Source organism: Mustela lutreola, chromosome 3, assembly GCF_030435805.1.
Source record: "Mustela lutreola isolate mMusLut2 chromosome 3, mMusLut2.pri, whole genome shotgun sequence".
NCBI classification, from domain to species: domain Eukaryota; kingdom Metazoa; phylum Chordata; class Mammalia; order Carnivora; family Mustelidae; genus Mustela; species Mustela lutreola.
The window spans coordinates 147,692,441-147,705,235 of NC_081292.1; the positions used below are offsets into that span (position 1 = coordinate 147,692,441).

Genomic DNA, 12,795 nt, shown 5'->3' on the forward strand with positions numbered 1-12,795 from the left:
TGATTTTCTATGTTTTCCCCTCTATAATCAAATTTGATGTGTGTCTCAAATTTGTAATAAGGATTATAAATTAGTCATTTTATTTTTTAAGTACAGATGACTTTTTTTCTTTCATCTTCCCACAGAGTTCAGCATACAGTTCAATAAAAGATATTTACTAGTTTATTCTAACATGTTTCTTTTATGTATTATTTATATTACATGGCATCATGACCAAGGCTTAGTCGTTCCCCATGGAATTTTTGCGTATTATTAGTATGTCTACAAGTAGATAATGAAACTGAAGTTCAGAGAGGTCACTATTTGCCCAGGGTCCTGCAGATATTCAGACTTCTAGTGCATGGCTTTATTTATTATACTTATAGGCATTAATATTTCATGTTCCAGAGGAGGGACTACCGCATATGATAATAGATTCCATTCTCAAGGAGCTTATAGTATGTGTGTGTGTGTGTATGTGTGTGTCTGTGTGTAACATTTATATGTTGCTGCTGTGGGTTGTGCTTTTACCCAGTATCCATTTATTTTCCCTTGATAACTGAATGCCAAGAACTTCCACTTAGGTCAACAGGTACAGGGGCTTCAGCCAATCAGTGTCCCCCAGCTGTAGCAATTAGTTCTAGGAAGAATGGGAGTGTTCCATTTATAGTCAATTAGATGCAGTAAGGCTTGGTCCCAAAACTTCTGGGAAAAAGATCTCACTTTTTCTCTGCATCTTTTTTACTACTATCTGGGGGAAACCTGGGTGAGAATGGGACCAGCCCAGAAGAAGTGAGGTTAAGAAAAAAAAAAAAAACAGAAAGAAAGAAAAGTAAAGAAATATGTTGAAGGTGATACTTACTATTTTTTAATACACACTGTGTTATGCTTACAATGGGCCAGGCATAGCCTTAAACACTTTACAAATATAATCCATTTAATCCACTTAACAAACTTATGAGGCAGGAACTATTACAATCTTGACTTTATAATTGAGGAAACTGAGGCACAGATAAGCTAAGGAACTTGCCTAATGTCACACAACTAATAGATGAAGGAGTATGGATTTGGACGCAAGTAATCTGGCTCCGGTTTCTATGCTCTTAACTACTATGCTAGGGACATTGTTGAGACCATACATTAATAGTAAGGAAATACATATTTAACAATGGGTTCTTAAGGAAAAAAAGAGATAAAAAGGAGAGAAGGAAAGGAAGAAAGAAAGAGAGAAAGAAAGAATATTCCTGATTTGTTGTATTTGCCAATTTCTCTATTTCAAATACTCTGGCTGTGGCGGATTTCAAGCTATTAACATGACATTATCTGGTTTGCAACATTCCTAAACACTTAATAACCACAGGCTTGGTACAAGCCAGCTGCTCCAATATATCACTGGAGTGGATACCAGATCTCCCTTCCACAAGACTGCATGTTTGTGAATCTATGATGTTCCACTTGGCTTAAGCCAATGTTGATTGGGCTTTCTCTCTCTTGCAATATTAAGGAGTCCTAACTGACTTCAGGTTTCATGGATAATGGAATACTTTATGGAAACTTCTCTTTGTCATATGAGACCTCCACATGACATGGACAAATCCTTCTTCAGATACCCCCATCTTAATCAGAAACAGAGAGTTGAGAGGGGATGAATTTGGTCTATGTGGCACTGACTACATAATTTTCCAGACCTGGAGCAAAATGAGAATGCCAGGCCCAGATCCCTTTTTCTAAAAGTATTAAGAATTTCAAGATGATGATAGCAAAGCATTAGGCTAAGTGCCGCTCGCCTCTGAGAATGCTGCCCTGAGGGACTCCCCAGCGCCATGACGGTGAAGGTGTCCTTGTGTTAGTGTCACTCAGCTGGTAGGTGGCGGGGTGGAGGGGTGCGGCGGGTGGGGGGGGCTCTAAAGTCAGATCTACAAATCCCATAGCTCTTACACTCTTTCACAATGTTTCCTCACAAAACAAAGTATCTGTCCATACACAGATTTCCATCTGGAATTTGTTACTTAAGTTATTAATGATAACTAACAACATTTTGTATTGTTGACCCGTTTTAAGCAAACACACAACTGACTCACTTATAGACTCCTGTGTTGCTGCAACAGCTATATATTAGACCACAAATATATCTAGTCTTAATTTCTTATTTACATTTTGTTTCCTTTAGGCAAAGTTAATTCTTCCCCTAAATTCATTGAGCTATTTATATTGTGCAATTTTTACTTCTCAGACAAAGCCAGAAAAAGAGAACAAATACTATTTCACATATCAGATTTTTAATCGTTCTGCTTGATATATTCTTCCCCTCCCTCCCCCACCCACATTATATGATACAATTGCCTTAATTTTAAAAACATAGGTAACTCCAAATATCCTAAAGATTTTTCTTAAAACAAAAACCAAATGAACAAAAACCCACCTTTTATCTTCCACTACAAAATTTTAGAAGTACCCCAGTTACTCTCTTCCTCATGGAAAACATGGACCTAAATACAGCTGTTTACAGTGCAATTACTATTTTTCAAAGTGCCGAGCTCAGTCTAATGGGTTTTATTACTGAGATTCTCACATTCAAAAATCATTATAACCCATGACAATATTTGGTGATCTATGATAATGGAGGAATGAAATGGGGGAAAATCTTTTATGTAAGATAAAATATAGTAGTTGCATTATGCAGTTTTATGTAACATCTGGGTTCTACTACTCAATTTTTGATGATTTTAAAGAAAACAGAAAACTAACCACAACGATCAGCTAAATAATGCTTCATATTTAATCAATAAAAACAACCAGTGGATAGTTTATCATGAATTATAACCTAGAAGCAGAGGCTCAATATAAACGTGGCCTTCAACATTTCTATTTACCTGTTGACTAACCCAGGCTATTTAATTTTCATTTATGTTTGAAACATGAGAAGTGGAGAAGAAAAATATTCCAGCATGGTTTCCTAGAAATATGAAAAAATGCTCCAAGAAAGCAAATCAATACATTGATATGCTTTAAAGATGATTTTCTAAAGCATCTTAAAATTACAATATTTGTTAATGAGTAATGAAAATAAATGTACCAGCAAACAGGAGTCTTTCTGCTTTGGCACAGAAATGAGAACACAAGTGTTCTATCCATTTACCTGCAGTCACATTACCTGCTCAGATCTGTTGTGGTGCTGGTATTGGTACTGAGACAAGGTATTACAAGAAGAAGCAAATTTGTCCTTCTCAAATTGTTTCTTCACTCTGGCCAAACCACCAGGCACTGTGCACATTCCAGATTCTTCCATCATCTAAGACAATTTAAGAAAAAAGGAAAATTCAGCTTTGTATTTGCTCAAGATGGGACTTATAAGTTATTATTTTTTATAGTTGACAATTATTAATGGGTGGTATATTAAAAAACGTGAACACGCACAATTATTTCAGTAGGACCTTACAGAAAACCTTAATAAAAAATAATCTCACCATGTTGTTTTCTCATTTATCAGTGTTTGATATAAAGTCAGAAGGAACTTCAAAATATTGAGTTAATTCTCCTTATCTCAGATAGATTTTGATATCTGGAGATGAGACCTGTAGGATTGTAGGATGTATTTCTCTAATAATACACAGACTAGAAGAAATTAGAATAATGGATTCAATTTTAACTCACAGTAAGGTTGTCATTAAAATCCCAAACATCTACATAAACAACACATTATTAAGAATATTAAAAAATTTGACTCATTCCAAAATGTATTCAAACCACTAAAGATGAATAAAATAAGCCTCTCTTATGCAAAAATGTCAATATCAGTCATAGTAACAGCTACTTAATACTGAAGCCTGCTTGTCAAAGCTGACTTCCCTGAGCTATAACACGCGAGCCCAGCCAGAGAATCTCCTGTCCCAAGCAGACCTGCGGGTTGGAGACTACCCAGATGTGATTTCCTGGGGTTCCTGCCTGCTGTTCCCTCTCCCTGATTACTCACATTGCTCAGGCTGCCGGGCATGGGCTCCGGCAGCTCCTGGTTTCCTCTGTGGTAAATAAACGCTTTCTGTGACCAAAAAAAAAAAAAAAAAAAAAAAACTAGTGCTTGAGTGGTTTGTATGTGTTTACATATATCTTGTCATTTGATGTTTCTCCATATTCTGTGAGACATGGGCATTTATTCTCATTTTAAAATGGGGAAATTGACATCTGGTTTGAGCATGTAAGGCAGCTTGTTAAGTTCTCATTGCTGGAGTGTGAGTAGAAGCTAGAATTTGAAACCATATCTGTCTTAATGACTGCTGTCTGTCTTAATCCCGAGTACGAAAGGACAGGCAGAAAAACTACTCTGGGAGTGGCATACCGCAGGACTTAGCTTGGAAGGTTTAAGCTTAGAAAGAGTCTAGGCTACTACAGGCATTTTGCAGAACAGAAAGCCTTATTCAACAGACATCATTTGGAGCAACTTGAAAAACACTGAGGAGCCTTGTCAGATCTTATGCCCCTGTGGGAAGTGCGGTAACTTGAGGGCTTTGGTTCTGATGATTCAACACACTCCCCAGCCCAGCAGGCACTCAAGCCCAGATGGAATGACAACTCTCAAGCAAACAGGCCCCATGCCAACCAGCCCTCCTCCAAGAAGCTTCCAGGACCAAACTGGGAAGGGATTCAGCAACCCTTCAAATCCCAGGAGGTTTCCTGAGGTCTGGCCCAGTCCTGACATAACCCTGAACCCTTGAGACCTGGAAGTAACTTGATGTCCGTGAGCTGAAGTTCCCCTACCATGGACTGTGGACTGCTGGGATCCTGAAATCATGACCCCATATGCAGTTTCTCAAACAGATACTAAAAACACAACTGTAATCTTGGGGTTTCCTATATTCCAAAATATCAGAGAATGAATTAATAATAGGCATTATCGGAATTACTAGCAAATCCAAATGGGTGCTTTAACAAATTTATAAGCTTTCTAAGAATATGTATATTTGCTGCACGGGAAGAAGGGATAAAAGAATGCATCCTTCGGTGTTTTAGATACATATTCTGATGAATTCTGCAACGAACTTCAAATAGAAATCCTGGTCAGTTACTGCCATTTGATACATGTTAAGGTCATGAGAAAGTGTGTCATCTATTTTGAAATTTAAGATAAAGAAGGGAAAGGGTGAATTAAGGTCATAATATTTCTTATACCCTTCCCTGACATTTAATGTACATAAGTGGCCTTCCGTGATTGATCAAACATAGATAATATATGAGTATTAAATTATGAAAATTAAGGCAATTATTGTTAAGAAAAAAAATCTACTCTTTCCAACAACTATAAACAAGGTCCAAATCATGTGCAAATTAATCTACTAAGCCTCAGTAATCATGCTAATGACTAAATACTTTCCTAATAAGTGCATTTTCACAAAAATATCAGTTCCTATACTGAACATGTTGCCTCTCATCTACCAAATGGATTAAAAATCCAATATATCCATTCTTTTCTTTAACATTGTGCTTTGGATTCAGACCATATTACAGGTGCAAAAATTCATATAGTTAATGAATTTTATCAGTAGTCCTTCTATTACACTGTTACTGCTGCTCACCCACCTAAGTGAGAAAGTCTTTTGAATTATAATTGAGCAGTGGTGATGTGGTTTCTTTTTTTAGCTCAGCTTGTAAGTGAACATTTATATATGTGATCTGGCTGGACTTGCTCAAGGAGCCGTCTGTGGGCACGAGCTGCAGTGATGCTTTCTTGCTCAGAAGAACATGCCTGTGACTTTGCCTTGTTTAGCCCCGCATGCTACACAGTTCACCTCATCCACGGTATTCTAAGCGACTACCTAACAGGTTGTTTTGTGTTAAACCTTTTTATGCTTATCCTTATGGAATGTTTCTTATTCTTGGACTCGGAAATAAGATTCGGAGTCTAGGGGCACCTGGGTGGCTCAGTGGTTAAGCCGCTGCCTTCGGCTCAGGTCATGATCTCAGGGTCCTGGGATCGAGTCCCGCATCGGGCTCTCTGCTCGGCAGGGAGCCTGCTTCCTCCTCTCTCTCTCTGCCTGCCTCTCTACCTACTTGTGATTTCTCTCTGTCAAATAAATAAATAAAATCTTAAAAAAAAAAAAGATTCGGAGTCTAATGGGTATGCCCATAATAATTAAATCATTTTATTAACCAGTTAATTTAAATACCTACTTAACATTAACTCCTTTCAATAATAGGGTACTTTGGGCGCCTGGGTGGCTCAGTTGGTTAAGCGACTGCCTTCAGCTCAGGTCACGATCCCAGCGTCCTGGGATCGAGTCTCACATTGGGCTCCCAGCTCCACAGGGAGTCTGCTTCTCCCTCTGACCTTCTACCCTCTCATGCTCTCTCTCAAATAAATAAATAAAATCTTAAAAAAAAATAATAGGATACTTTAACTACCTGACACTTACTTGGGTTAATATATTACACAATTATCTATTGTCTTTACAAAGAACTATTGTTGGGTCCTTGGGCATAGTAGAAATAACATAATTTGGGGGTTGGATAAATCCAAGTTCTGACACTTATGATCTCAGACTAGAATTCAAGTTTTATTTCTTATAAACTGAATAACAATATATTTTCCACATATTTCTTGCATTAAAAAAGATAACAGAAATAAAATCTCACAGCACAGAATCTGACATTTTAATTCATCGCTTAACAAATGTCACCTCCCCTTTCTCTTCTGGGACTCTTCCGCAGACCACTGCCTTTCCACAGGCATGACTTTTATTTAGGTTCCACCAAAAGCCATCTGGTTAAGGCAAGGACCAGGAGAAACTGATCTCAGTGTGACTGAAACATAATGGATTCAGTTTGGGGCCAAATCAGAGACCTCCAGATTTTACACATAAAACATTTCAGTTATGTGTATAGACAGAAATGTTGTTAAAGGCAGTTTCCCTGATTTTGTAATTGAACAGACATTTGATATGTCTGACCAGATAAGGCAGTAAGGCAGTTCCTTTGTTTTTCTTTAGATATTTACCAGGATTTCTCTGAGATAATATATGGGCTCTTCCTCCCCAACATCTGCATAATATTAACTTAGGGCCGAACCAAATAACGGCATTTGTTGGGCCACAGGTGCTTTCTTGTGTGAGAGGAGGCAGTTGAATTCAGTTAAAAGAGCACGGGAGTCCACACACCGGGGTTTAGTCTGGCTTTGTCTCTAATGCGTGATCTCCCATAAATCACTTCCCCTCAGTTTGTTTTGCTTATACATGGGCAGAGAAGAAAGGATTATTAAATTCTTTACATGTAGGCTACCTTTACGATATAATTAACGTTTCATTTTTGCATTAAATAGTGGGATAATCAAGTTTTCTTAGTGCCCGATTTAAATATTCTCTTTTGTATAAAAACAAATTTGTCTTACGGTGTATTTTCCTAGCACCTGTAAAGATAAAAGTCTTCCTAAATATATATACATAAAATGTTTACTGAATAACCCTTCTCTCACTGGGTACTTTCAAAATCTGTTTATTTCCCCAAAAGTCTTTTCTCCAATTTCAAACACTAATTTGTAGTAAAGTTTCTTGACGATCCAGCAGGGGGCGCTATCTAAGAAGACTGGCAGGAGGCACTGGTGTGATTCTGCTTATTTTGGAAGAGCTCAAGCTACTTCTGTGATTTCTGTACATTCATTCAAAATCCATGCTGCATCTGAAATGGATTTTAATGACTATGTAGAAACTTAAATGTCATTTGGAATTACAATATTGTTAATGAGTTTGGCACAGTTAGACTTGTCTCTAAATAATTTGTAAAGAAGAATGTTAAGAGTGGCTATTTTAGAACACCACTCTTCTTGGCTATTCTTTCTCTTTCTCTTTTGGTTAAATGAACAACTTTGCTAATTTGGAGATTATGATTATAAAAGAGTATCCTTACATTCCATTAAGCTATAAAGCTGCTACTAATAAAATGACTCATCAAACCCTGTGGATTGAAGGCCACAGATGATGGAACCCAACAAATTCTTTTGAATATGACTTTATTATGCTTTGGCTCTAAAAATTGGTGGTCCTACTGAATCCTGCTGTTTCCTATAATCATAATTGGTTTAGCAGAGTGCCTACATTGCTAATCTCCCTCATTTCTATGTTGATTAAGCTACTCCTAATGGATTTAGTGCATACAGAGAAATGAGAAAAGCAAAAAAAAAAAAAAAAAAAAAAAAAAGATACTGCCAGTGAATTTAAATGAACTATCCATGAGACCGAGGAGGGCAGCATGCAGACCCACATTATTAAAATCTGAAATTAATTTCCAACCTTCCTGAGGAGAATAGCTATAGGTTAAATGATAATGATGGCAATAATAACACATTTCTACCCTGCCTTATGGCTTACATGTAAATTATCTCTTTGACTTCTCTCTAAGACCCTCTGTGCTGGATGGCTAGTCCCATTTTGCAGTTAAAGAAACTGAAGCTCAGAGAGGGGTTAGGATAGTGGCCCAAATTCACAGTGAGGAAGTAGCAGCTCTGAAGCTTAAACTCATTATCTTCTGACTTTGATTCAAACTAGGTCTGCTTTTTCTACTATATCCCACTGCCCTGCCCTATCCTGTACTGCGAAGGCAGGAGGGTGTGTGAAGCGCAGACCTCAGTGAGCCCATTGCCTCGTGCAGAACCACTGGGAGCAGCTTACATTGGCAGAGAAGCTGCGGTAGTCACCCCTGGAAACAGCTGCCTGGTACCTCTCCATCCGCTCCTTCAAGGTTACCACTTCCTGGAGGTCTGACGTGCCCTCGCTCTGTGCACCACCGTCTTCCGCAAATCCACTCGCAGGTTTGTTAGGGCCAACAGTCACTGAAAGCAAATGTAGCGCACTCAGATATGTGTTTCGGGCTTTGAAAAGAAAATAGCAGCACCTTATGAACAGTAAAGGCATTTTAAATATCTGCTCTTATAAAACAGACTGCGACATTTCACAGTACCGTGTTTTCAATGTCCCACAGTCACCCTCTTCAAGCTTTCAAGCAAAGCTACAAAATGCCTATACGGGGCATATGGTCATGCACACGTCAAACAAAAATATTGTCTCCACTCTTACTCTTGTGATTACTTTGATGAAAAACAGTTATTAAGAGTTCCATAATGTTAATAATGAACCTTCCTGAGGCACCGTGTGTTGAATTTAGGTTAAACGCTGTGAAGAGCATGATCTCATTTACTTCTCTAAGAACTTCATGAGGTAGGTGCTATTCTTTTCTGAAATTTATAGATAAGAACGTAGAGAGTCACAGTGGTTAGAAAACTTTCCCATGATCACACAATTAATTAATTTGATGGGTGGACTAAATCTTTAGCAAGTCTAAAATTTGCTTCTCTCTCTCCACCCCTTAACACTCGAGGAGATGGATCTAGCTAATATAAAGGATTGCCATGAGAATTATAGACTGTGGATTTATTTCTTTTATTCACAGAGACATGTGTTACGTGAGAAAGAAATAATAGTACTCTTAGAAAAAGCTTTGTCAGTCACCCATTTCAGATGGTCTGATATTCTCCCATTTATGCCATCTATCTGACAAAAATACAGGGTAACAAGAATTGCATGCCTGGAAACACAGCAAAAGATTGACTGCATGATCACAGAATAACAGTGGTTAGAAACAGAAAGGTCTTCAAGAGCATGCAGTCTAACCTACTCTAACCAGCTCCTTTTAGGCATATGGAAACATGTCTAAGTGTTTCCTTATGTGAAAGGAAGACAAGGACTCTCCATGGTTCTTCAGTTACATGTGCCAGAGCTGGACTCAAAACTTGATTTTCTTCCTAATCTAGTATTCTTCGCTGTTATCACTTTGCTTGATGGTTTGCTGTTCAGTTTCAAAAACCCTAATTCCAATATCATTGAAAGGGCTTTTTCTGGGACCATTCGGTGTATGGTCCCTATCTACATAGAGATACACATGTACATGTGTGCATGCACGCTTGTATCATGAATATTCACTACTCGTTCATGCACCCCCTGCCATTCACCTTTGGACTGGTAATTTCTGGAACTCACAGAGCAGGGCTCTTCAGTGTACTTTGTTATTTGGATAGGTTTAATTTAATCACTGTAAACCAAGACCCAAACAATTCCTGGTAAAAGATAACCAAGCTGTTTCTTCCCTTTCCTGTTCTTCCTACCTCCTTCCCCAGCTCCCACACTGAACCATCTTATAGAATTGTTTGCTTTTTCTATTTTTAGTTTCTTTTAAGGTTTATGTACACAACAGATGAGAACAACTTCTGTGATCCAGAAAAAATGAATAATTATTTGTTTTGGCTCCCTGAGTATCTGATTTTCCATAGGGAGTTCTTATTCAAATAAACATTTTCACATATTTAATTAAAATTGTAAATATATTTTACTTTATATAAGTACAAAATATACGAGAATACGAAGTTGTGATATATGCACACTATGACTGTACAACGCTGATCAACACTGATTTTCTCATAACAAATGTCAGTTATTTGTGAAATTCACCTGACATTCAAAATCTCATATCCATACAAAAGTACATTCCTCCAGTTGATTCTGATAAAAAGACTTTCTCTCATGCTACTGAAAGTCTTTCACATGTAAAGAAAGTATATCCTTATTTTCCCCTGTGGATTATCTATCTACACAGATGAATTCACTTTCTATTCAACTGTACTATGACTTTGTTATGAATGATCACTATATAGATTTTACTGAACTTGACTCCATAAAGTTTTTCCACATTAAAATATAAATTTCATTTTGTATATTATTCATAAAAGATGTCATTCTTTTAGTTATCTTAACAGAAAGTCAGCGATTTATTTTTGTTAAAATTTACAGATGATATTTACTTTTCAGATATTTGACTTTTATCATTTTTCATCCTACAGGGAAAGGCCCAAGATTAATGGTCAGGAAATCAATGGCCTGATTATTAAGAGATTCAGATTCCATTGCCTTGTGGGCTTTCATTTTGATCACAGAAAATACACTACATCTTAATTTCTCTCTCTTTCCCATCAGTATTTGCCTACACAGATAGTCATAGAGTAGAAACCTTACCTTGAGTTAACAAGCTGTGTCCATAGTTTCTTAACCTTCTAACTCAATGTTTATCCTTTCCTCACCTGATAAGTGATTTTTCTTGCCCAGTGTACTATAACACGCTCTATCTATCTGCTCCTATCTTGATTTTGATGACACCTGATATAACTTTTTAAGGTTGATCAGACAGCCCCCTATTTTTAAGATTGTTTATTTGAGAGAGAGAGAGAGAGAGAGAAGAGTTGGGGTAGGTAGAAGCAGAGGGAGAAGGAGAGAGAGAATCTTGAGCAGACTGCATGCTGAGCACAGAACCCTACTTGGGGCTCAATCTCATAACCCTGAGATCATGGCTGGAGCCAAAACCAAGAGTTGGATGCCCAACTGACTGCGTCACCCAAGTACCCCTAGCCAGCCCCTTTCTTAGGGATAGGTGAGGAAGAAGACAGGGACATTGGTCCCCCCACCTCTTACTGTGCCATCTCAGAAGGCTTGAATGCAACTGAGATTGGAGAACACCGTGAAATGAGTTTAGGGAACCTTTAAAGAGAGGGGTGACACAGAAGAACAAGTAAAGATGCTCATAAAATACCTATGGAAAAATAGGGGGAGATTTGCATACCTATAGGTATAGAAATCAGACTGTGAAAGAATATGGGACAAAGCTAAAGTGGTCTGTGAAAAAGGAAGGGAAAACAAACTTTTCAAATGACCATTTCTGCTAGAAATCATTATAAATATTAACAACACAGAATCATTGTACTAGCAGTGACTTGTCTCCGGGGCTTAGTGGCAATTCATTGTTCAGATGAGTAAACGAAAATCCAAAGAAGTTCAGTGAATTCTCCCAAATCTCCAGAATTAATGGCTTAGCTGGACACAGAATCCATTGCACCCTAAATGTCAACTGTTCTCTTTTGTTTGCTGATGAGAAAATAATTGCTAACCCACCCAAAATAGTTCTATGTAGAATAGAATAAATCCTATAAAGCAGAAGGAACATATAAAGCAAGCACTTTGAAAGAAAATAAAACACTAAAAAATACAAGCTGTTACGAAAATGATTATATGCCAAGGATAAGAATGTCTTTTATAAGAATTCTGAGGTTCTTAGGAAAAAGATTTATATTATTATTTTTATATATTTTTTGTAATATACTACACATACATCCAACTTATGTCCACTTATGCATACTTATGTATGTACATATGTATACATATTTATAATATACATACATGTACATACATAAGCATACATAAGTGTACACTTACATGTACTATTTCCTTAAATCATGAGAGATTGTATGACTACAGATCTATTTTTTGGGGCTTGAAATATGTGCTTTTCTTCTGCAGTTTTATAAAACAAGATAACTAAATTAACCAATAAAATCTGCCTAGTTACAAAACTCATACCTTCCTGAATTTTACTTTTTATGGAGAGTCCATGTTTAAACATTTTTTAAAATGCAAAGTAGTATAATAGAAGATAGAATGCTCTTCCTTTCCTGACCAATTAATTATTCACCTGCCTGTAGTCAGTCACAGAAGGACTGCGTAGACATCCTTCTGTGTTTCTATGGAGTAAAATAATAGCTTTAAGAAGTCAGATATGGAAAACAATGAGGAATAGTCAATGTAATTAATACACTCTGGGATTTTCTTCTCATTTCACAACTTCTATTATCAGTGAAAGAATTCTTAGAAATATGCACAGATTAGTATTAACAGACATTTCAAAAAGGTTCATTATTGGGGCGCCTGGGTGGCTCAGTGGGTTAAGCCTCTG

The 12,795-nt window shown here is 37.2% G+C and overlaps 1 protein-coding gene across 3 annotated transcripts in view; it reads right to left on the reverse strand.

Moving 5' to 3' along the window:
* XIRP2 (xin actin binding repeat containing 2) overlaps nt 1-12,795 on the reverse strand; it is a 75,055-nt gene that overhangs the window by 41,195 nt on the left and 21,065 nt on the right. For 2 of the 3 annotated variants that reach the window (XR_009351901.1, XM_059167120.1), the window contains exons 2-3: nt 8,634-8,794; nt 3,134-3,271 (exon numbers count right to left, since the gene is read on the reverse strand). Coding sequence is in view for 2 of the 3 variants with exons in the window: in XM_059167120.1 (XP_059023103.1) it covers nt 3,134-3,271; nt 8,634-8,690 (195 nt within the window). In the remaining variant the exon portion in view is untranslated. Of the gene's footprint in view, nt 1-3,133; nt 3,272-8,633; nt 8,795-12,795 lie in introns of those variants that run through there. The other variant, XM_059167121.1, reaches the window with a different exon arrangement.